This window comes from Aotus nancymaae, unplaced genomic scaffold, assembly GCF_030222135.1.
Source record: "Aotus nancymaae isolate 86718 unplaced genomic scaffold, 86718_ANA_hifiasm-v0.15.2.pri h1tg000059l, whole genome shotgun sequence".
NCBI classification, from domain to species: domain Eukaryota; kingdom Metazoa; phylum Chordata; class Mammalia; order Primates; family Aotidae; genus Aotus; species Aotus nancymaae.
Window position 1 is genome coordinate 41,279,546 of NW_026988473.1, and position 25,621 is coordinate 41,305,166.

Sequence of the window (25,621 nt, forward strand, 5' to 3'; positions counted from 1 at the left end):
TGGTAAACAAAACAGGATTATATGCTTCAAGGCCTTGTAGGTCACAATGACAATTTTAGCTTTTACCCCAAGAGCAACAGGAACCCAAGGGAGGTTTTTCAGCAGGAAGGTGCCATGCCCAGAGGTATATAAATACTAACTAAAAGTTAAAGTTGAATTAACATTTCCTTCAAACAAGGGAAATTAGTAATTACAGTCATATCAGTCTAATATTTTGAGGGTATTAAGTAAAGCAGCAATTAATGTTCAAGACCTTCTATGTTCTATTTTCTAAGATGGAAAAAAACAAATTAAATCTTGCTTGCTGGTATTAATCATAATCTCAACTCATTCCTGGAATTGTGAACTAATTTCTTTGTGTCCTATGTACATCTTAATTTAAGACTCTAGAATTATTAAGTGTCAGAAATCAAGTGTCAATTACAAAAAAAAAAAAAAAAATTTTTTTATTAAGTGTGAAAGCAAAACAGGTACATCTATTTAAATATTTTTTACATAATTATAGATACAACAAAGACAAATAACTTAGCAAAAATTACAAGTTTAAAGAATAGTACTATTTTGAAACAGCCAGCATAGTATCTGAAAATACTCCATTTCAATCATAATTAGTGAATATTATTTCCAAAAAAAGTAATTTGCATTTTCTTGTGAAAAATATGGTTTTTTTCAGATGTCTGCCAAGATTGATCAGAAAAGTCCATCTTTCTATATCTAAAAAAGTATAGTGCCTTATTGAGAACTTTTTTTACCCAATGGCTTTAAAAACCACCAGTGTTTTCCTTTGGGCTTAGGTGAACTCTAAATCTTTACTTCATTTTCAAACTACAGGGCATCAACATATACAAAAACAAATCAGATTGAGAGTTTTGGTTTGCTTTTCTTCATACTGAGCGAAGAACCTTCTCCCTGGCTGGGTGAAAGACCATGGTGTACTGTGATGTCCAATCTACCACACAGGGCTTCACCAAGCCAAAGCAGCTGCACTGAAAGAAATCTGCCAGGTTCTGTGTGAATCCAAGGCTGTCAAGAAAAAAAAGAGAACATGTCTTACTATAGTTCCTATGTAGCTTAACCAACATTCATTCAAACCATAAACACTTACAGAGAATCTATAAGATACAATGTCCTTTGAACATCTTGCATAAATCCAGGGGTAAATCAGATAGTTCCTGGACTTCTGGGACCTTAAAACTGAAGCCTATTTCTGGATCTGAATCTGTATTTTGAGATTTCCTGGCTTCTGCTCAGCACCTTAATTGGGTTTTTCATCATCACTTCATTTTGGATTCCCCACTTAATGCACTGGCCACTGACATTAATAAGTTTCTTTCTTTCTATTCCTACTTCCCTAATTCAGACTTTGATTACCTCAAAGGCCATATAGGCCAGAACAACTATAATCAACAAGATGGGATTTTCCCAAAACTGTATAAGTAACTCTCTAAATGACTTCTGTGTCTCAATTCCTTTTAATTCATCTTACATAGTGCAGACTGTTGTCCTCCAAAAACCCCTTGCCTCCCAATCAAAACTCTTTAAAGATATGCCGCTGCCTAGAGGCTCAAATAAATATTTCTCGTCTTTGTATTCAAGGCCCTATACAGTGTATCCCTCAAGTCCTAGCTCCCCTGTGCATCTTTATAAATCTCCTGCTCCAGGTACTCCGGCTCTATTTTTCCCATGATCACAGCTGTGTGGGCCTGGAATGTACACTGCTCTACACTTAGCTCAGGCACCCCTTTATCCTTTTACATTCTACCTGTTCTCAAGGCCCAGGCCAATGCCCACATTTCCACTGGAGCTTTCCAGACTACAACGGTCTTAGGCATCATATCTTCTCTATTAAATTTCGGAAGTACTACTATCTATTCCAGTTATGAGAAATGCTCATTTTTACACATATGCCCTATCTTTTAAGTGCCTTACCCAATCCCTTACACACATCAAAACACACCTGTGCATGAGGATGACTGCATTGCTGTTTAAAAGACTGTGTTCTGCATGAGGATGATGGAGTTGTTGTCTATTAAGGACCAGCACTACTCAGAAGACAACTTCCTGGGAAGAGGGCTGACTATGTGGAACTGATGGGGTGGGAGTGGGGACACATGCTAGAATTTATAGGACCTGGCTCAAAAACTAGTTAGAGTAGTGTCCCCTTACCCTTGGTTTTAGTTACCTTTGGTCAACAGCAGCCCAAAAATATTAAAATGAAAAATTCCAGAAAAAAACAATCAATAAGCTTTAAATTACATGCCGTTCTAAGGAGCATGATGAAATCTCATGCCATCCAGCTCTGTCTGCCTGGGACATGAATCATCCTTTTGTCTGGTGTTTCCAGCCTGTCTACACTACCTGCCTGCTGGGTTATCAGACTGAAATAACATGGTATATATAGAGTTCAGTACTAACTGCAGTTTCACGCATCCATTGAGGGTCTTAGAACATATCCCTCATGGAGAAAGGGAGACTACTGTAGTGAGTAAAAGTAACTTAGGGGAGGAAAACAAGCAAAATCTTTGGTTTGGGTGAGATTTTGGAAGGTGGACTCAAAGCAGCTGAGGTTTTACCTTTAGTTCCTCTAGGTGATGTTGCCATTACTCAGCCAACATGTTCTAATGCTCTCTGTGTCCCTCTATTCAGACTCTTCTCTAGGGCTTGGAATGTCCTTCCTCCCTCCCAACACCATTGTGCCCTGCCCCACATCTCTCAAGGCTCAGCTTCAAATTCCAGCTCTATCACAGGCTTCTGTAGTTTAGTGCAGTAAATATTTATTCCTCTGGTTAAGCCACAAAGAAAGGGACTTTATTATCACTGTCAATGTGAAACAATCATCACAAGTTTACACTACTCTCCACTCCTCACTGCTTTAGCCATCTCTTCCCAATGAAGGCAATTTCTCTCCTCTCTAAATACATATTGTAGTCATATCCCAGTCTCTGATCCCCTTTTCTAACAGCCTAACAATTTCATCTTGTACCAAGAGTGTGCTTTAAAATAGACTGCTCATGAGATATACAGCAAGTGTTCAAATCCCCAGAGGGCTCTGGGTCACCTCTGCAGCACTCCCAGTTTCCAAGACCCTGCCATAAGTGGCAGGGAGATAAGCTTCAAAGCCCGATCTTTCATAAGATGAAGGTCTTCCTATACATACTCTTATTTTCAACAGAAAACGTGTTTTATACAACCAAATGCTCCAGGGGGAACAAATCCAAACCTGAAAAACTGGCTTCTCCCTGGGACAAGTGGTCACATTCAAAGTAGGGCTAGAAGAATTAATGGTGATAGAAAGCCAGGGTGAAAATCCTGGCAAAGCACCCAAGCAAACACTTTTACAGAGCACCTTGTGGCTGGGTCTCTCAGCCATACACCTAATTATCTCACATTGACTCCATGCCAGCAACAAACAACCTTGTGACCATGTGGCATGACTGGAGAGATTCCCCATCTTGGCAAAACTTCAAAGTCACTATTTGTGTTGTGTCCAGTAAACTAAATCTCAAATTCTTACCACCTTGGGGCTCATGACCTTACCACTCACTCCATTACTAAGGCTTCTCTAAGAAAGGAGGGGGTCAACTGTACTAGATAACAGGTTAGAGAACAGCAGCATGGCCATGGGCAGTGGCATCAGCTTAGGAAACCAGTGACTAGGGATCTTCTACAGAACTCAATGTCCAGAACAGCTCTCACTTACTTGTATGGTGTCTTCCTGAGGGACAACGTCTGTTTCATATGCCTGCTCTGCTTCAGCAGGCTGATTCTCTCATGGGAGGTCAGGCCCAGAAAGGCAATCTGAAAAGAAGGGTGGAAGGTACATGAAAAATACCATGTTGTAGCTCCATCACTCTTAGCAGTACATCACAGGACACTGGCAAAGATTTAGCAGTCCCCCACAGACAATATCCCCCAGGTTTCTAACCAAGGGCCATGGTGATGCAGAGATTCAGCAGCCTTAAACTATACTCCCCTATATAAATCTAGTAACTGGCATTTTGTGTGTGTGTGTTTTAATTGTCTAATTTTTTACTAACCTTCAAGAAAGTACTGCACATTGACTTAGAGCTGTGAAATAACTGCTTTATTAATTCAAGCTATGGTGTATGGTCATTTTTAATGTTCAGCACATTCAGTGTGTAACTTTTAGATAAATAAAAAAAATAAGATCACTATCAGTGCAATTATCTCAACTTGTGTGTTCTTTTTAGTATCTCTTTGAAAAGGGCCAAAGAAAAAGTTAATCAGAAGTAAAGAACGTTTAATTCTATAAATTTGGGGAAGACTGAAAATTAAGGTAACTTAAAAATTCTTAAATCATTAAAAACCATAACTATTCACAGAGTTATCTCATTTAAACCTCAAGTTCCATACCTGTAAAACAGTGCAGCATACCATCCTCATGATATTGTTTTAAGGATTTCAGATAATCTGTTTAAAATACCTAACCCAGAGGTTTAGAGAGATGAAGTAACTGATTCAAGGCCACACAGCTTAGAGTGGCAGAGCTGGGACTGACTCCTTGGTCAGTGGGAGAATAAAGCCCATGCTCCTAACCAACAGCCTAGACACTCAGCTTGACATGCTATAATCAAAGCCACAACTACCCAGAGCACTCAGGAAATGAACCTTTTCAAAGAACTGGATTGTTTTGTTCATTAAGAAAATAGCTTTGCTCTGAATTCTTGCTTTTGAAAATTATCTGAAACTTTATTTTTCACCTAATTGACTTTTTTAAAAAAGTAAAGGTTATTATCATCCCACATACTTGTTCTAAGATTCCAGAAAAGAAGAAAGAGAATTAGAAATTATATCTTAAAGCATTATAAATACTATATTATAAATGATAATATTAATGATTACAGATGCTAGTATCTACTCTTACTGCCAGAGTCATTGATGTCAGAGTGATAGGAGATTAAGATGAATGTTCAGAAACCTCAGTTTAGTAAATATTATTAACTCAATTTCATCCTTAAACATTTTTTTCTTTTTTTTCTCTTTTATTTCTTTTTCCCTTCCTTCCTCTTTCTCTTCTTGTTATTATTATCACTATAATTATTTTGAGATTGGTTACTTCCCCATAAAAGTGGAATACACTTTGCTTCGGTTGAGTAATGCTCGAATTATCTGAGGTCTTACAGTAATTGATTCAGACTGATGACCACCTGGTGCCCATTCCACATGGGCAAGACACAGCAATAATGAGAATTAGGTTAGGCTCATAGGGGATGGAAGGCAGGAGGGAAGGGACTAAAGCTTTGGAGAAAGCTGAAGGTGACAACTCCCCTGGAGCTTGAACTTTCAATTGGCCATGGCATTCTCTGAAAATGTAATTACTATGTCCAGTGGTTAGTGATGCATTTTTCATTTCTTTCCACTCTCATCCACTTAAGCATTGCATAGTAATAAGGGTAACAAACAGGGTTGGAAAAACTGAGGGAAAACAATCATCTCACGTTTGCATGATACTTTAGTTTATACTATGGTTACACACAACATATAATTTAATTGTACAATGGAAAAAGCCCTTGAATGGGACTGTCAGAAGACTTAAGTTTACAGTTCTGATTTTGCCACATACTGGGTGACCTTGAGCATTTCAATTTACCTTTCTGTACTTCTATTTATAAAATAAAGAGGTCAGCTTAGGTAACTCCTAGGTCCAACTCTAATAATTTATTATGCTAACCTTTAAACCATCTTGTGATTTAATGTAGTAGACAGGCATTATTATCCTCATTTTACAGACAAAAAACATGAAATTCAAGTGTGGTTAAATGACATGGCTAGATTCACACAGTAAGTGACAGAGGTAAAAACAGAATGTACATCTTGTGATTTTAAATTCGAGACTATCTCACTACAAGTTTTGGAAATTTTACTCAAAGACATTGTAAGAAGAGAAATAAATACCTGAAAGAGTTGATTTAATAATAAAAATGTTGACCATGAGAAATGGAAAGTTGCTAGCATCAAGATATATAAAACCCAAGGGGAACAGGCCACAATCTGATTGAGGTAAGTCCATAATCCATCTTCTTTGAATGTTGTGGCACAATGATTAGACCAATCTGTGAATTCACCAAAAAAAAAAAAAAAAAAGATCCCATTATTTTAAAAGACAATAAACTAGTTATCAGTCTTCAAGAAGATAAAATCACTGCAGTTCTATTTAGGGAGAAGAGAAGGCAAGGCACAGATCATGATTCAACTTCAGGAATTAATCTTCCACGTGACAGCTCAAAAACCAAAGATGACAAAATGGTAGCTCAATGTTAACTGACGTTATGATAACACTGTATAAGTAGTTGACAGTGAAGGAATAAAGCAAAAAACGCCCATAAAATCTTTACTAAAATCAGCATGCAGCATATGATGTACCAGCCTGAAGCTAATTATTTGTTTAGAACATTCCCTACCATATTCGTGTGTATAGCAACTATGGGTCTATTACAGGACTGAATATAAACTCTTATTAATGGTTCAGATGGACAGGCCATTGCTATGGGCACAAGACCAATAAGCACCTAGATGCCATCAGAATACAATCTAATAGCATACAGGGAGCTGGGCATGGGTATACTTCTGTACTGACACTGTAACTAAATCTGCAAAGGAAGAAAGGCCAGATGAAGGGACTCACAAGACAGATACTCCCGGGAAAAGAATATAGAGCAAGATTCAGATAGTCATAGCTCAGTTTCTCCTCAGGTGTGCCAATTAAAAGAAAGGACTTTACTATGGCCTTTCATATTAACCTCCTAACCCATGTAGCTAGGAGAGGCAGTAAGGAAAAATACACACAGGACGCAGTAGAAACAAGGGAACAGATCTTCAAGGTTATATAAATCCAATGACTTTTACAGGCACCCTGGCCATGCATAAAGGGTGAATTATTTTTAAATGAGACTTCTTAGATTTGCACCTTGAGGTTTCATAAATGCCTCTGACAATTTGATAAGCAGTTTTAGACATTTTCTTAATACTGCTCTGAAGAACTCCAGGGACAGGAAGAAAATGAGTCCATGACTTTCCTGTCAACTGTCCATTTGAACTCTAAAAATCTACTTTTTTTTTCTTTTGAAGTCTCTGATTTCCAATCATTTTTCATGAAGATATGCCAGAAGCATTCTAAGAGCAATCATCATAGAGTAGCAATCAAGGTACAAGTTAAAGAAAATTACACTCTCTCTAGAGCTTCTCATTAGGACAGCAAAGAAAGATGCATCCCATGCACCTGATATCAAAAAAAGAATGTAATTTCCAACAGTAGGTGGAGAAAACAGCTGTTGAATGGGAAAGAATGTCTATTTTCTTTCAGCTTACGGATTTCTACTGCTCCCTTCTGGGAATTCTTTTGATAGCACAGCATGATCTCACACTGAAGTTTTCAGAATACTGATTTTCAGATTTAATATCAAAGATACAATAGCAAGTTGTCATTTACATTATCTTATGCAATGTAACACTTTAATTTGTGCTAATACATTCTTATGAGGTGGCCAATGGCTAATGGTAGGGAACTCATATCATTCCAAGTCAATCGTTTTCATCTTTAGATAGCTCTGACAGTTACATAGTTCTTCCTGATAGTAATCTACAATCTTTCTTTCTGTAACTTATAGGATGTTAACACTTTCGGAGTCACTTACTGTCCACCTTGTAACAGACCTTACAAAAGATGAAATAGATGGAGGCTGTACAGAAGTAGCAGCTATTGGGTCACATGAAAAGGAGAGTATAGAGCAGGGCTCTAGTAATACAGTACTCATGGTAAACAAGGGAGGTGGAATGACAGTGAAGCCTCATTAGAGAAATGGAGCACAAGTTCATGTTTTTTGTCTGTGAAATAATAATAAATGACACCATGCCCTCATTCAGTGAAAATAAATATTGCTGGAATATAAATGGAATAAAGGTAACAAAATACAGTCAGCTAGTTTATACATTTGTAAGTGAATATAAGATGGGAATGTTCTTATGAAACAAAATGCAATATGAAAATTGGTTCAGAGCCAGAGAAAAAAGACAAAGAAGACGGAAGAATCACATACAGTGATTAATAAATAAAAAACTAACAGTGATTAGTTAATAAAAAACTAACTTGGAAAGACTGAATGTGATGGAAAATCGCTTCTGTCCTTATCAATACAGTCTTATGCTGGTCATAGATGCCAAACAAAGGTGACTATTTTTAGTGAAGAGAAAGAAGAGAGGAGAGGCAAGAGTGGTGTAAGCTCTGGCTCCTCTCCCACAGGATCTAGTCCAAGAGACAAGTTGGTCCATGTGCCAACTTACAAAGGTTTTCCAGGAATATGCTTTACTGTCAGGCCTTGAAAGGCAGCTTTCTCAACAGAAACAAGCACTGTCAAAAAAATCTTTTATTTTTTACACCATAAGACATAATCTAAGAGGTTTTAAAAATCTAATGCTGGCCAGGTGCAGTACTTCATGTCTGTAATCCCAGCACTTTGGGAAGCTGAGGCAGGAGAATCACTTGAGGCCTGGAGCTTGAGACCAGCCTGGGCAACACGATGAAGACACCATCTCTACTTAAAATTTAAAAATTAACTGGGCATGGTGACACGCACCTGTAGTCCCAGCTATTTGGGAGGACAAGGCAGGAGGATCACTTGAGCCCAAAAGGTTAAGGCTGCAGTGAGCCATGATCATGCCACTGCATTCCAGTCTGGGCGACAAGGTGAGACTCTGTCCCAAAAACTACATAAATAAATAAACAAAAAACAAACAAATAAATAAAATTAACTAAAATAAAAACAGAATGCTGAGGGTTACTGGTGGCTTTTGACAAGAACTGAGCTCATAGATTACAATCTTCTGACTATTAGACTTATTTAAAATGGTGACAGTTACATTTAGCTACAAAAGCACTTCCTAGTGATCAAAGACACCCAAGGCATCAGGTAGGAAAGGGTCTGACAAGGTAACTGACACCGTCCATGCCTATGGCAGGGCAAAAAATAACTCATTATACATAGATACTAGTTAATAATCTCTAAAAATGAAACCCCAAACAAAACAAAATTTGTAATACTTGATATTTCTAGGGAGGGAAACTGGGAGGCTGGGGGGCAAGTGTACAAAAAATTGTCTTTCGAAAACTAACAAAAATTTTAAACTAAAGACAGAGAGAGAGACAGAAGAGAGAAAGAGAGGAAAAAAGTATACATATACTGGGGCTTAGGAGGCTATGGGGAAAGAAACGTTCTTAATGTCTTTCAGAATTACTCCAGACTTCAGTTCAAGCAACAAACTAGTACTCTACTGGTAAAGTTAAGATTTGACCAAGAACATAACAGGAGGGTGGACGGTAACAGATTAGAAGTGAAGCCTCTGTGTTTAGAGCCCAATTCTCCCAAAGCCTTCAAAATAAATAAACAACAAATAGTTAAAGTCCAAACAAATAAACTACAAGCACTATAGGTTTTTCCAGTAAGGTAAGCTATTTCTAAGGTCTGAAAAACATAATCATGAAATTCTTAAGAGATAGACACAATCTTTCTTGTTCAATTTAAACCCTGTCCTTCTTAGTCAACCACCTCAGAACAGTGGCTATCACTCCCTATGTGAGACCCTAGATAAAACTGCTACTTAAAGCTTTTTTCCTGCGTCAGGGCCGCAGAATAAGTGATCTAATGTATTCTTCCAAGTTACTATTTCCAACCTTTTAACTGTTAGTATTCCCATCAGTTCTCAGTTTCAACTTAATACTTACTAAATGGCATGTGCTTTCAGAGGTCTGTCCCTTAATTACTGGACAACTATCCCCCAACCTCTCTACCACTGACCTTATTTTTTTTGTTTTATTTACTTATCATCTCCAGCTTTGTACTTGAGTAGCTGACTTTCCCTCTCCACTGGGGAACAAATCTGCACTTGCCTTAAATTAATCTCTATTTTTGACCACTTCTCAAATTTATCACGTTTTTTTCCTAAAGTACTGAGAACTAACCTCATTTTGCATTTCTTGCAGCTTTCCAATGCTGAGGGAGTCTTAGTGGCATTCACTTTGTTGTTATTAGGGGTATGGTTTATAGACATCCAGCCATAATGTGATATACAAGGATTTATAAGGAAAAGTAGAAACGGGTGTGGGTGTACATGCTTGTTATAAGAAAAATTTACACTTACAGATGAAAGATCCATATATAATCCAGCCACATACTATGGAAAGGAAAAACAAGAAGAATATATAATAGTGATGGTTGCCAAAACCTAAAGAAAGAAAAAAAAATTATACTTAATATTTTCATTTCTTCTGATTTTCAGCATAAGACCTCCTTAACCACTTCCCTGTCAAAAGTCCTCACCAAAGTAAAACAGAAGTAAAGCTGTTGCTTTGCTTTTAAGTACCATTAAATCAAACCACACATTTCTGATATGTCACAGTCAATTGTCCATATTAACTGAACTAATATTTATTCATTGCTTACTTAAAAGAAGATACTTTTTTTGGAATAGAATAAAGTTAACTAAGCAAACACTCCTCTAGGCTGGTCTATCCTGTGATGGAAGGAAGGGAAGTAGGCAGGATTCTGGACAAATCAAACCCTGTCTCTTTCTTCCTTCCATGTAACATATTTGTAAAAGTACAACTTTTAGAATAAAGTTAACTAAGCAAATACTGCTCTAGGCTGTCCTATCCTGTGATGGAAGGAAGGAGGTAGGCAGGATTCTGGACAAATCATACCCTGTATCTTTCCTCCTTCCATTTAATGTGTTTGTAAAAGCACAACCTCTAAATATCAAGGATTGACTTAATCAGAGGAACACAGAAAATGAATCTGAGGAGCAGCAATAAATTTACATGTTGCTACATTTACATGCAAAGAGTAGGAACCCACATTCTGAGACAGTTCTACAGAAGGAAAGAAAGCAGGAAAAGTCCGGCAATTAAATCTTCTCTTGCACATGCTGCCTTCTCAGTGCTAGAGATGGGAGTGTTTCAATGCTAATGACACAAATGCTCCTCAGCTTTCACATCATGGTCTGACCTTCTCCTGAAGCAGCAAAACCCGGCAGAAGGAATAACACTCATTGGAATCCGGAGACCTAGGTTTACATATTACTAGTTGTGTCACACTGTAAGTTAAGTGTTTTAACTTCTCTGATCTAGCATTTTTGTAAGTAATATGGAGATAATACCTTTTCTGTCTACTTCACAGGTCTGTGGCTACCAAACAGGATAATGCATGTGAAAACACTATATTACTTGTATTGTAATAATGACATATGGGCTCATTGCTACTGGAATATTGGAATACTGAAAATGGAGCCCTTGGATGCCCTTCCACTTTTTCTATGAGTCATAACTAAACATATGCTTAACTTCATACTGGTAACTGAAAAATTAAGTCTTCTCACCTATGCACCGTCCAGTCCACAGGCAGTGTTGATCATATCGAGCCACACAGGAGTTGCACACATGGCAATGGAGTGACCTTAATGGCTTCCTTATCTAAGTAAGCAATTAAGAGAGGCCTAAGCAAAAACAACTGTCTCAAAATGGTAACAAATCACAAGCAAAATTTTAATTTTAGGTCACAAAGGCATTGGCAGAAATCCTAAATAGACCATCAATTCACACAGAGGCTGTGGACTGCCTTATTAATATTTACTTCCATATGTCTACTTTGATTAGGACATCACTAAGTGGGATCTGAATTCCAGAGCCTGTTCACACTGGCTAAGCAGAAATGAGGGAGTACCACAGAGCAAAATAAGCACAGAACTAAGGGAAGGAAACCCAAGTTCCATTTTTAGTGCCACCAATAATTTGGGAGAATTTACTTCCTCCCTTGATTCCTCAATTGCAAAATGAGAGGTTTCACTAAGTGGCTTCGAAGGTCATTATGAGCCTCTGACTTGAAGTTAGTTCTAATATATGCTTCAAGACAGAGAAAAGCAAATAAAACACATGCTGGATAATTCACAGAGAGATGTAACCAGAGACAACTTCAACAGATTATAAACATCATTATTCCATATGTTCAGGACAAAAAGCTGTTCAGACAGTAATGTAAAATTAGAAATGAGTAAAACAACAGTGTATAAATATACCATGAAGATCTGACAAATGCTTACATGAGCAATGTTATCAAGAATTTGCTTTTGCTATGGAAAAAAAATTATATAGAAAAGACTCACAAGACATGATGTACAAAATGTTCTGAAATCCAGACAGCCAGTTTCTGCAAGGGTGATGATATTCTGAAAGACATGAAGTTTGACCTTATTATCACCTTTTGTTGGAAAATGTATTATGCACGGTTATGTACTATTCTCACAGCTCTCACTTCAAACTAAGTAGTCAGAAAAGCAATTGGAATACTTGCCACCAAATCATTCTGTGCTTGAAACAATGTGACTCTTCAAGGTTGCATTTTCAACCAACAGCCAATAAATTAGGTTGCATGAAAATTACACCACCCCACTACTCCCACCTATCACCTCTCTGTGAATGGCAATCATCTCCCACTTAGGATCTGCTAGAGAAAAATAAATATGCACTTATACACACCCATTAAAAAAGAAAAACCCACCAGTATACATCAAAACTGAAAGTTATAAGTGCCAAGGGCTGGGTCTTTCAGGAACACTAGCTTTAGGTAACAAAGACAATACTCTCCAACTTCTAAACATTCATGAGCAACGGAAAACATGCCATGTCATCTGACAACTTCACATTTGAAGAAGAGAAGGGGCATCTCCTCAGCCAATAAGCAGAAGGACTCTCCCTGGTCACTGACTAGTTTATTAAGTGGGGAAAAGTAAGCTAAATGACCACTATCAAAATTATAAGGATGTAGGAGATCATATTCCTAACAGGAATCACATCTGAAAAAGTCTTGGTGGGGTATTACTTCAACAGAAAATAAAAATACGCATTAAAACTTTCATATACATAAATGAAAAAAGTATAACAGTGGAAATCTCATTTTTGCTATATCACCCCTCATGTCATGCAGCCATAACAAAAACTAACACATCTGCATCTGCGACTTTCTAAAGTTTACAAACCCTCCTATTAAAAACATTAGTAATAAAGAAATCTCACCACTTTCTTTTCTTCTTCAGAGGCCTTAGTGAAGCCTGGATCAGTTGCCCAAGTCTTATAGAAGAAATAGAGAAAGGCTATAATGCTGAAAATGAAACTGAAATAAAAACGGGGTCCTGCTAAATGTTAAAGCCAAGTTAAGGAATATAACAAACTCCCTTTAAAAAGAATATAATTATGATGTAAGCAAATTTCATAACTGGTACCTAAGAACCTCACCTTCCCTATGTACACATGACCCCACCCCTAAACCTGTTCCCATTCTATGTTCTAATCCTACTGGAATTTGTTCCTACTTGGCTAAGAATTAATGCTTCCTTATTAGTTGAAGCTCATACTAAATATTGAAAGGAATAGTTGCAACGTATGAAGAACGTCCTGAAAAGTGACAAACACTCAAGACCAAATAAATTTATCACTCGTGGTGTAATTGTGGCTCTCCTGTGAGTATCTAGAAAAATATTCTTTGATCATTTTAACAAAATCATTCAAAGAAATAAACCTCTTGATTCAGATATTCCAAATAAAAATATTTCCCTATATATTGGATACATGTTTGCAGAAATTTCCCACTGTAAGTTTAGTAACCAATCCTTTTATTAGGCTGAGTTAATTTAGAGACAAACTGTTCTCCTTGCGAAATGATTATGTATCACATACTATTAGGGAAAGTCACATATTATAGATAAATAAAGATAAAAGTGTTTTCACAGATAAATGTTACCTGCTTTGAAATGTTTTTAAGGTGATACAAATTCTCTGTATAAGAAGTAAAATTTTGCTCCAGGGAATGACAAATGAATATGCAGCAGTGAATCAATAAGACCAGAAATAAACCAACTGTCCTTAACCAATTGAAATGATTACTGACAACATAACTGTCTCCACCTTTCAAGATTCTGCCATGCTCTCCTGTGCCAAACTTCAGTGTGGAAAAAGGAACCACAAAATACTCTAAACCCTTTCTATTCAAAGTGTGGTCAAAGGACCTGCAGACACAACTTCACCTGGGAGCTTGTTAGAAAAGCAGAACTTCAGGCCCCACCCTGGACCTATAGAACCAGACTCTGGGTTTTAACAAGATCCCCAGGGGCTTTAACATGCACATTAAAATGTAAGAAGCCCTGCTCTAACCCACAAAGACAGCACAACCACATCTGGTTAAGGCAGGCAGGAATACATCTTGTTGGCTTAATTTATTACAGTTCATCTGCAGGTGGGCCTAGCTTTAAGAAAGAGTTGGGTCCAGGGAAGTTGTGTAAAATTCAATTTTAACATTTACTTAGAATGAACTAAAAAGAACACTATTAAAGGTACATAGGCCAAGACCCTTTGTTAAAGAATCACATCATATTTTTTTATGAAATCCTGATCAACACATATGACTCAAAAATACATATGTTCAGTTGTCAAAAATACGTTCAGTTTAATAATGCAATGATCCTACATGCTGAGCTGACTGAAATTTTCGGCTCCTGTTTTGATTAACTTACAAAACAAATGGCAGGGGAATCACTGGATTCCCATTCTTCAAGTAAAGTGAATTGCACTCTATCACCTGACATAAAAGCTGAAGACATTCCTTGCTTCAGTGCCCTTGGCTGTGTGGTTTGCTGACCTAAAATGTCCCCCACTTCCTCTCATTTTCTTCTGAAACTACACTTTTAGGATGTCCAAGTCCTAAATGCCATCAAAACCTAACTTATATTTTCCCTCCTTCCTTGGAATCTTTTCTGATTCCTTACAGAGAATGATTCTCTCCATTCCCTGAATTTAGGAATGCTTTCTCTATGGTACTTAGACATTGGACTACAGTATAGACACATCAGCCTTCCCAGTAAGCTGGTAACTTTTGCAGTTAAGTCTCTCAATTTGGAGCTAAAATTTGCCTTTCTGTAATTTCAACCAACTGGTTTTCATTCATTTTATCCTCATAGCTGTCTTTTAGATCTAATCTACATAAGCTTATCCCCGCATTTGTTTAATACATTTTTACTGAGTGCCCATTCTACATAGTACATTGGCTTCCAAATGACAGTGAAATTGGAAGACAGTGATCATACCTCCAAGATAAATGGCAACACTGTCCTTGTATATAACAGTTTCCTGGTCATGTTCTTCTGTTCATGCTCCCATTTGTCATTCTCTCCTTTAAAAGGCTATAATTAAAACCAGAGCAAACACCAGTGCAAAGGACAGAGAAGCTGCTTTGTCTTTTGCTTGGACACTCAAATCCTTGTAATACTATGTGAGAATATACTCACTTCCCTGACAGCTGCATCACTAGCCATATTGAACATTTAGTCAAGGCTCCTGGTTCCTTTGTACTTGACCAGAAGCTATGTCATAGCTCACCATAACATGCACTTGTACAGCTGATTTTCTGAAACTTAGTATGGGACTAAATGCGTTATTTATCCCTCTTAAACTTAACTCAGTTAGTTACAGCCAATATCAGAAACGTAATATTCAGTGATTCACCATTTCTCTCCTGAGTTTGAATTTTACCCTCAAACTTATCAATAAGGTCTTATTTTCTTATACTCAATCCCCCCTCATAAAAGCCAAAGACATTACTTGCTAAACTTACAAAACGTACCAAAAGAAAGTGATCATCTGAAAAGCCAACCTAGAATTGCCTTTAAAATTAGTTTCAACGTGTAGCCTTCCACACAGATTTTATTCATAAGAATAATTAATAATGAAATATTAGGTATATTTATAGAATGCCAATTTTGCAATGGGGACTGTGGTGAGCACTTTAGAGTAATCCTTGCAGCCACACCATGAGCTTGTTTCTGTTATCTCCAATTTACAGAAAAACTAAGGCTTGGTGAAATTACGTACCTTGCCCCAATGGTACATAGTCTGAAAAAGAGCTAACACTCAAAATCATTTTGTCTTATTCTGTAGTGCCCCAGAATGTTTTCCCCTAATAGACCAATATCTGTGGTAGCAGATGCCCTTATTCAATGCAGACAGCAGCCTGAGGCAAAGCTAGCCTAAACACAGGGCAGCACCACAGTTCATTCACAAGGCAGTTCCAACAACATTTAAAATTTAGCTTGAAGAACATTGTTCTGATGGTGAAGTATGCCACCTACTGACTTTTTTGCTCTCACAAACAGCAAGTTCATATAGTTGCCTAGAACAAATGGCTTTAGGTTGTACAAGCAAATAAAATATTCCATCTTGTTGATTTCAACATCTTAAGATTCTGTCTAGCTATGGCAATCAGTTCTTCTGATGTAACAGCATCTTCACAAATATTGAACAGTTTCTAGTTAAACTCAGCTGAATATTAACTTCTATAAATGAGGTTTTCAAACCACAGTGGAGTTACACTTTTGTTAATTTTGATTCCACAAATTTGAAATAATTCAATATAAAAGCTTTTGTGCAAAAACTGACGTTTCTCAAATTTAAAAAATTTATCAAAAAACACATTTTCAAAACTGTTTTTTTCCACTGCCATATGGATTGGTAAACAAAAATATCAGCTATCTCTCCTTAGTATCATGTCAATTACCCTAGAATTTATGAGCCGTGGGTCTTCTGCAAGTGATTTTGTTGTATCTTGTGCTGTTATTTAATGCACTCATGATTGTTTATAAAATAATGTATTTTTCTATCATGCAATAATATCATTCAAGCCGTCATTAAGTCGTGGTAATAAGGCTACTGCTTAAAAAATTGCCACCAAATCAGTAATTATGATACAAAGAAGAGATAATAAAATCTTCCGGAAAAAGCTAAATGGCCCCCATAGTATGCTGTGCCATTCATTTAAAGAAATCTGAAAAATATTAGAGAGAATGCTCAGAAATAAAAAGGAACATTAAAGCAAAAACATGCTATAATGGATGTAGACATATATATTTTGAGAAATCATATGCCCATCTCACTTCACATTTATTCCTATGGAAAAAATATTCTTGAATTCAGCTTATGCATGTCTCCCATAAACACTCTGTTCTTTCTTTTGAGAAATGCTATTACCAGAAATAGAATGTGGCATTTTAAAGGAATATACTAAAAGGTATATTTCCATCTACAACATTCCTTCTTCTCCTACTCCATAAGCAAAGCAAGGCTATCAGGGCTTCCCAGGGTCCTTGGAAGGGGAAAAGGGAGTCTGGTAAGAGGTGGGAAGATTGAAAATGCCTTCCACCTACCTGGAGTCATAAATGGTTAGAGCCCAAGTAACCTCTCTCCCCATTTCTAGGTGACAGGACCTGGCCAACACTAAGAGAACAACATACCCCTATGCTGGACTTGGGCCTAGGCCCTGATCCTCAAGTAATAAACCTATTCCTTGGATGAGTTTGGTTTGTTTCTTTGTTTTTAACTTCAGGCTGCTATTCATTAGTGAGTCATGAAAAAAATTAAACAGGCCATGATTAAATTTTTTTAAAAAGGAAATGGAATGAAATAACACCATAGGGCAAAGCAGACATTAGGAGTACAGTCTTTGTTTTCCATATATGTTGAGTGGCAAAGTAACTTTATTTTAATTGTAGATTGAAAATCATTGCCTTAGATAATACCACTAACACTTACCATTACTGAGGAAGCCACATCTTCCTCAATATCCCTTTCACACAGTTTGTGTTGGTACTCAGAAAATTTATCAATCAACTGTAACTGCTGACCAAGTTAAAAGAACCATCTGACCTTGAAGGAATCTCAAGACAATCCAACAAATTATGGTACAAGTAAAACAATAATACATTCTACTCTCCCCCTCCTATGAGTAATACATACTAGATACCTACTGTTTCCATAATGTACTCTGAGATTACTTCTAAAATCAAGTAGATTTTCAACATTAAACATCTTCATCCAGAACCATTAAATAAATGCAAATGTAAGTTGCATTCCCTGGACCTTTTCCAATACCTAAATTCCCAGCAATGACATTATTCTTTTTTAAAGGCAAAGGGAGATATGCATCAAAATTGACGCTTAAAGGATATCAGGAAAAAATAAGATGAACCAAGTCATAAATATCCAAAAAATGGAACTTAGCAGAAAGGCTGTTGGTAAGTATACAAGATTCTTATACCCAACCAAGAACCTAAAAGAAAAAGGATAAACATAAGGTATTAGTGAAATAAGGTATTAGTATGATTTGTATTAATTTTAGTTCTAAATTTCTCTAAATAGTGATAGTAATAATAATAACAGCAACAACAGTAATAGCTGTCACATACTGAGTACTTACTATGTGTCACTTTCCACGTGGTAATAGAGTTATGCAACATCATCCCCCCGTTTTACACGAGAAAGCTGAAGCACAACAATGCTCAAGATGTGTATGTTCTAGTTCTTCTAACCAACTTATACAATATTTCATTCACAACAATTTAATATATATTTTCAATGAATCTTTTGTATTTCTACTGAGACACATCATATTTTTAGTTTTTTGGCATAAATTTTAAAATACACTAAAATGTAAAAATCTATATACTTAGAGATTCACCTTTACATTTATTAAGCTTTCTTCCAGAGACTAGAATGGTATTTATTAAGTATACAGATGCACATAACCTTAAGCACATTCATCCTATAAGCAGCTTGAGAAGTAGACACTTCATATAAAGATACATAAAGGCTAAAAATGATACTAGTATTCAGAACGCTAACAATCTCACTTGAGTCACAGGCAATTTGAGGATCACATATAACTTACCCAAAATATTGCAGTTTCAAAGAAAAAATCTTTTATACTAAATACTCACTATAGTCATCTTATGCATGAATATAGTTTACCTGAATATATTTTAAAATTTATACCAGGAAAAAACAATGGTTAACAGTAGGTATGAAGGGTTAAAAAAAATTAGCTACCAGGATTATGACCATAATTATGATAGCTCATATATGAGAAGAACTAAACAGTCCAAACCTTAGATGCTCAACATGATGCCAAAATAGGCCCAATGAAGCCCTTGCAACCTCCAGGGTATGGTCTATTGGAGATCTTGCAGCAAAAAATGCATTTGACCTAATTAGGTAATACAATGAACTACTAATTTACAAGAGCCTGCTACCACTAAGTGTCTACTCCTGACACGTGTCAGGTTAACAGCCTGGATCAATAAGCAACTGCCCCTATAATAAATAATAGAACTTTACAGTTGCTTTCCTCCATGAAATTGGGACCCTACAGAGGAATATGAGAAATAAAGGCAGTTTGAATAAAGTTGTCACATACATTTGACACACATTTGAATTGTGTCCATTTTTATAATGTAGGCTTCAACTACAATTAACGAATAAACAAACAAAATCTCAAATGTTCCTATCCCAGGCAGTAGATATTACCAGCCCTTACTTCCTCTCTGAAAAAGGAGTGATGCCTCTGATCCCTGGTGATTTGGCTTAAAATTTATTTAGAGCCCCAGTTAATCCAATTTGTGGAAAATGAATAAATATCTCTAAGTTACAAGTTTTCCAAATAGCAGACTATTTTAGGCATTTTGCTATTTTTCAGAAATTTACGCTTTCACATTACATTTAAATTCTAATTCATTTCCAGCCAATTGTCCTGCCCTAGGTTATTCCTATTAGGTTATTCCTCTAATACTTCATTTGCTCTTATGACAAAAGCACTGCAGGCTTATGCCAGAGAATGCTGCAAGCAACAGAAAGACAGAGGAATACTCATGATCATAACCTGCAAAGAGCAACCCTATATTTCCTTTTAGATCCTTTTCTATGGATCATCATCATTACATTTTTCTTTGCATTCAGTGAATGCAAATATTTAACAGCAGAGACAAGTTTCCTGCTTTTATGGGTTTTACATTGCAGGAAAGTGATTAAGTGCTAGAATAAAATAAAACAGGGCTGCAGCAGAGTCAGTCAGGGATGGCCTCACTAAGTAGGTGACAGCTGAACTGAGGCCTGAATGACATATCCAGCTATGAAAAAATACAATGTCAGAACACCTCAGACAAAGACCCAAGCAAGGGCCAAGGCCCCAGGTGGGAATGAGTCTGATGTGCGAGAAAGAAGGTACAGTGCAGTGAGGAGAGGGGGAAGAAAGGAAGTCACTGGGGAGGGAATGAATCATGTAATATCCCATATGCAAGGAGTCTGGAATTTGTTCTGAGTACAAGAAAAAGTTATTAGAGGGCTTTAAGCAGGAAGAAAAGAAATAACTGATCTGCTTTTTAAAAAGACGCCCTTGATTGCTAAGTGGGAGGGAACTCTACGGGGATAAGAGCTGAAGTCAGGAGACCAGTGAGGAGACTTAGTCTTAGGGTGGGAGTTGTGGAGATGGAGAGAAGCAGGGCAGGGAACACTTGGTAATGGGCTGGATATGGGAAGTGAGGAGAGGATGACAGTAATCCAAGCATGACACCCATATTCATTTGAGGAACTGTATGTCATTTTCTTGAGAAAGAGAAGAGAGAAGAAGAGATGGGGTATGATATAATTACTGAGTACTATGTGTCAGCTACAGTTCTATGCATTTACATGTGTTAACCGAGAGGCAGGCATTATCACAACAGTTAATCCACATTTTATAGATGAAGAAATTTAGGCACAGAGAAGTAAAGCAACTTGTTCAAGGTCAGACTATCATGTGGTAAAGCTTAACTTGAATTCAAGCAGTCTGACTCTTAACCATTAAATATATATATATATAATCATGTATAAATATTGTCCTAAAAATGAAACCATACTATATTTACTATTTTATAACCTCCCACAATTTAATTAGGTTGCTTCAACTAAAAATCAGTGACAACAAAAATGACTAGATCAAAATACATTTAGATTTAGAAAACAAAATTTTTCAAAAATGAGCAAAAATACTTCAAGATAATTACAAAATCTTGAATAATTATGAAATGGTTATAAAATTCTCCCCATTATTCATGAAAAATAACAATTAAAACATGACCCAAGATATTTATTTTCCATCAATTGTCTCCACCAAGTTACTAGGTTGAGCAATTTGCTTTCAGCCAAATCATATACTACCAAAGCCCTTTCCTCCCATCCACCCAGGATGCTGTTATATGGTGAGTAATATTTATAGCTTGAAATAATCTGTGACTCCAGCTAACCAACAACAGAAATAAGATATAAAATTGAAAACACAATAACCAGCCTTGCAAAGATTAATATACACACCTTGGAAACAAAGATGTCAGAAAAAACAATGTTACTAGAAGACATCCTTTTAAAAGCCAAGAATCTGAATTGAAGTCCAATATGTATCCAACAGCCCACATGGTAATCACAGAAAGCATCAGCAGCAGGAAGAGCTATTAAGAGATTCAGAATTTTAGAACTTTATGGATTTTACCTCTTAAGTATCTAATAATAGTGCAATACAAGAACTACTTCATAAGCATACAATAACAATACAACAGCAGAACTAACAGTTTTCCTCCAAAATTGCTGATTGATAAACTTGAGGTGTGAGAGACTATACATCTTGGAAACAATTTTTAAAAGCCCTACATTTTATAATATGTTGCTTAAACATATTTTGTTTTGCTTTTCTTCTTTATAAGAAATAGTCTTTTAGAAAACTGTTAATGAAAGCTAAGATTTTCAAAATAACTTCTTGCAAACAAAATTCTATCTTGGAAAGCATAAAGCAAGCTCAAGGGACTGCACAGAAATTAATATACAAGACTCAATGAGGAAACTAAAAAGAGCTCCAACATGGGCAATGCATCATGCTGTCCCTAATATAGAAGGTTAGATGCAATAGGTCTGCAGAAAAGATGAGCTATGTTTGGAGAACGTAGAATTTTAAATGTCTATGAACATCTAGGAGACATCCGGCAGGCAGTCAAAAGTAGGTCTAGCATTCCAGAAGACTTGAAATGTATCAGTATGTAGGTGGTAAAGCCATGAGTGAATAACATCCCAACGACTGTACCGGTAGAAAGGGGGCAGAATCATAGTGAAAACAAACACTTAAGGGGAAAAAAGCAAAGTCACCAAAAGTAACCAAGAACAACTGACCAGAAAGGCAGGATGAGAACCAGCAGAAACAAAGGCTTCAGGAAATCCAGAGAAGAGAGTTTCGAGAAGGGGGGTGTTCTCAGCATCAAATGTCACATGGAAATCAAAGATTGAAATATGTCCTCAGGATGCTAATAAATCAGGTTTATTCTGGCAAAGTTAAAAGAATGAAACTTCTATGAAACAACAGTCTGGCTGAATTGAAGCTGAGCCCCATGTCTGTGCAATGCAGTCTTTAATGACAAGATATGAGACCTTGAAAGCAAGCAGGGCTTCTTTTTTTCTTCTTCCATTTTCACTTCTCTAAGCTATATCTAGGAGTGGATAATTTCAAATGACATTAAATCTTTAAAATGTTTCCAATTCTAATTGGCATGATGACACAAAATGGGCTAGTTTACATTTTTTAAAATGTAAATTTAGAATCTCCTAGCAACATAATCTCAGAACAGAGATAAGAATTAAATATGGATCTCAAAATTCTAAATCCTAGATATAACACTCTTACAGACAAGCTGCACTATTCATTCAACAAATACTTGAGGGCATATTATATGCAAGGTACTATTCTAGGGACTTGGGACACATCAATGAATTTAAGATCTTTTTCTCACTTAAATTCTAGGTGGGGAAGATAGACAAATAAATATACTAAGTGAATTTTACACTACATAAAAACGCGGATCACAAAGGGCTTTATAGGCCATCATAAAGACTTTACTCTTACTCTGGAAGAAATAAGGAGACATCACAGCAATGTGAACTGATGAGTGACATGACCTGACTTACATTTTAGAAGATTCATCTGCTGAACCAACATGGCATTGCTAGAGTGGTAAGAAGAGGTCAGATTCTGGATATAAACTGAAGGGTGAACTAGTCAACATGCTGTTCTAATGGACTGCATATGTGGTATGACCAAAAAAAAAAAAAAAAAAAGCAAACACCAGAGGAATGCTGGAGTTATCAGCTACTGAGGTGGGGAAGGCTTAGTCAGGGGAAGGGTTGGGAGGGTATCACGAGAAGTCTATTGGACATCAAAGTAGATGAGTCAAGTAGGTAACTGGATATATGAGTAAGGAAAGGTCTAAACTAGAGAGACAAATATGGGAGTTATCAACATAGAGATGGCATTTAGGGAATGAATAGACAGCAAAGTTCAAGAACAAAATCCTGGGGTATCCTACCAATATGAGATGGAGAAGAAGTGGAGCTGGCAAAGGAGAAAGAAACCAATATTTCTTTCACTCCCCACTCCACATGCCTAATGCAAAAGAAGTATAGCATTCATGATGATCCTCTACATAGAAATATGGTGTCTGTTAATTTAGAATCACTCTGAAAGTATAATGCTAATTATTGTTAATAAGATGATGGTATCATATTTGAAAATACTAGAAACAGTGGAATCAATCCACTATTCCATTTTAACAATTTAAATAGTATTCACTTCAATGACTTAGATTTTGTTAGCCATTCATGAGAACAAGCTGAAGTTTCTAACCTTTTCTCTATTCAGTTCATTTTAAAGTTTAGAGGAACACCATTCAGAATTGCTAAGCTAAAAAAATGAATAAAATTTGGGCTTAATCTCTCAAAATTCCAGTGTTTTATTTTATGAAGTGACATCATATGCCTAAAGTTTGCAACATTGTCATTTTTAAAGTCCTCATGATTCTAATGAAACATTGTAAATGTTATTATTTTCCTTTCAAGAAAAATTTAGTAAAGAGTAAGATCGTTCTATAAGATTCCTTGCAACAAGGTTTTTTTCCCATTGTATCTCTAAAAATCAAAACCTTTTGCATTTCAATACATTCATTAAATAAATGCGGAAGTATACAATAATATTTATTCATAGGGTAACATGCAATTTTAGAGCATCAAGCTGAAGACCAACAATAAATCGCCAATGAAAATGCCGAATTTCCAAATTTGAGTAAAAGGATGCATGGGAAAGATATAGTCAGCAGATATAATGCAGCAAAAAGCCAACTCTCTGGTTTCCTCTGATGTCTTAATAAACAAAATGAAATGAACAAAAAAGTCATTCAATCCCATAGAAAAGACCCCATATGAAAATACCTCGCATTTCTGCAGCCACCTCCAAAGTCTGAACTTTTGGTTGGCTCTCATTTTGGCTTCTGTTTTTAGCATATGAATAATGAGCTGATTTTTGTTTTGTAGAGCCATATCAAGAGGTGTTTCTCCCTTAAAAAAGAGTGGGGTAGAAAGCTTAATAACTTTTTTAATATATTATGAGTGCTAAATGTTTTTTAAACTCACCAGAATCATAGACTCAACACACTATTCCGAGAATAGCCAGCTATTATCATTTATATCTATCTTGGAGTAACTGAAAACAAATATATAGCTTATCTTTACATTAATTTATCAATCTTCTAACTCAAGATATAATAAACTAAGGGAGATAAATACCTGGCCATACCTTAGCATTCTGGATATCCAGGCTAGAACCAGCTTCCAAAAGCTTATCAACTGCATTAACATTTCCTGCTGCAACTGCCCAGTGAAGTGGAGTGTTTTGGTATATTTTATCAACCACATTGAGAGAAGGATTAAACTTTAAAAGAAATCCAGTTGGTTCTGGCCTGTCTCAAAATAATAAAATGTCAAGGGCATTAACACAGATGATGACTTAAGGAGTAAATGCAAATTATAAATTTTTAAGACAATGGCATCAATTAATCATTCAGTTAAATATTCAGAACTAAGAAACTTCTTTGTACTGAGTTCTATTCTAGGTACTAATAGGAGATTAAAAAAAGAGACATCTATTGATGACCTGTTATATAGAAAATTTTAACAATACAGTAGAATAACTGATTTTGTTTTTCAAACTTTTCCTTTCACATTGTTGTTCTATTAGCTAACACTCTTCTTTGAATATAGATTTAACTTTAGCCAATATTAAATCCCATGCTATTTATTCAATTAAAGACTAAACGTATGTTTTAGTTGAGTAGCTAACTTCATACTCTCCATCAAATCAACTATTAAATAAAGCAGGTATAAATTATATCCTAAAATATTTGTATATCTTAGAAAGTTACAGATTAGAAGACAGAATTCAGTAAAATATTTTCACTTTATCAATACTTTTCCTTCCTTCATGACTACTGAAGAGATTATTTTAATAAAACAACATTCTACTTTATTTATTCCATCAAGATCTTTATAGAGATTATACCTGACTTTAGATTTATCAGCAAAGAAGAGAAAATGCTATTTAATAAAATTCTACCTCCAACCCTACCATTCCATGAACAAAAAGGAAATAGCATTAGAACACAGTTCTTGGAAGAGAAGTCCTAAGCACAAGCAAAATCAGAAATTCAATACAACATAGATACAAACTGATAAAGTGAAAACTACAACATGTATTCAGAAAAATACCAGAAGTTGAACTATACAGTGGGAATTATGTGTTTATAAAAATAAATACACAGAAAAACTTAAATATGCAAGTACCTGATCTGAACATATAGACTATTTTCAGTTATGATTAATATTTTCAAAGCA

At 36.0% G+C, this 25,621-nt stretch overlaps 1 protein-coding gene across 3 annotated transcripts in view; it reads right to left on the reverse strand.

The window, feature by feature from the left end:
- Positions 1-424: 424 nt before the first annotated feature.
- ZDHHC13 (zinc finger DHHC-type palmitoyltransferase 13) overlaps positions 425-25,621 on the reverse strand; it is a 61,128-nt gene continuing 35,931 nt past the window's right edge. For all 3 annotated transcript variants that reach the window (XM_064365112.1, XM_064365109.1, XM_064365111.1), the window contains exons 7-17: positions 24,528-24,690; positions 24,164-24,289; positions 21,233-21,366; positions 18,056-18,158; positions 13,082-13,204; positions 12,172-12,234; positions 11,389-11,482; positions 10,156-10,239; positions 5,917-6,074; positions 3,701-3,798; positions 425-1,023 (exon numbers count right to left, since the gene is read on the reverse strand). In XM_064365112.1, coding sequence (XP_064221182.1) covers positions 885-1,023; positions 3,701-3,798; positions 5,917-6,074; positions 10,156-10,239; positions 11,389-11,482; positions 12,172-12,234; positions 13,082-13,204; positions 18,056-18,158; positions 21,233-21,366; positions 24,164-24,289; positions 24,528-24,690 — 1,285 coding nt within the window. In that variant the 3' untranslated portion in view covers positions 425-884. The remainder of the gene's footprint in view (positions 1,024-3,700; positions 3,799-5,916; positions 6,075-10,155; positions 10,240-11,388; positions 11,483-12,171; positions 12,235-13,081; positions 13,205-18,055; positions 18,159-21,232; positions 21,367-24,163; positions 24,290-24,527; positions 24,691-25,621) is intronic.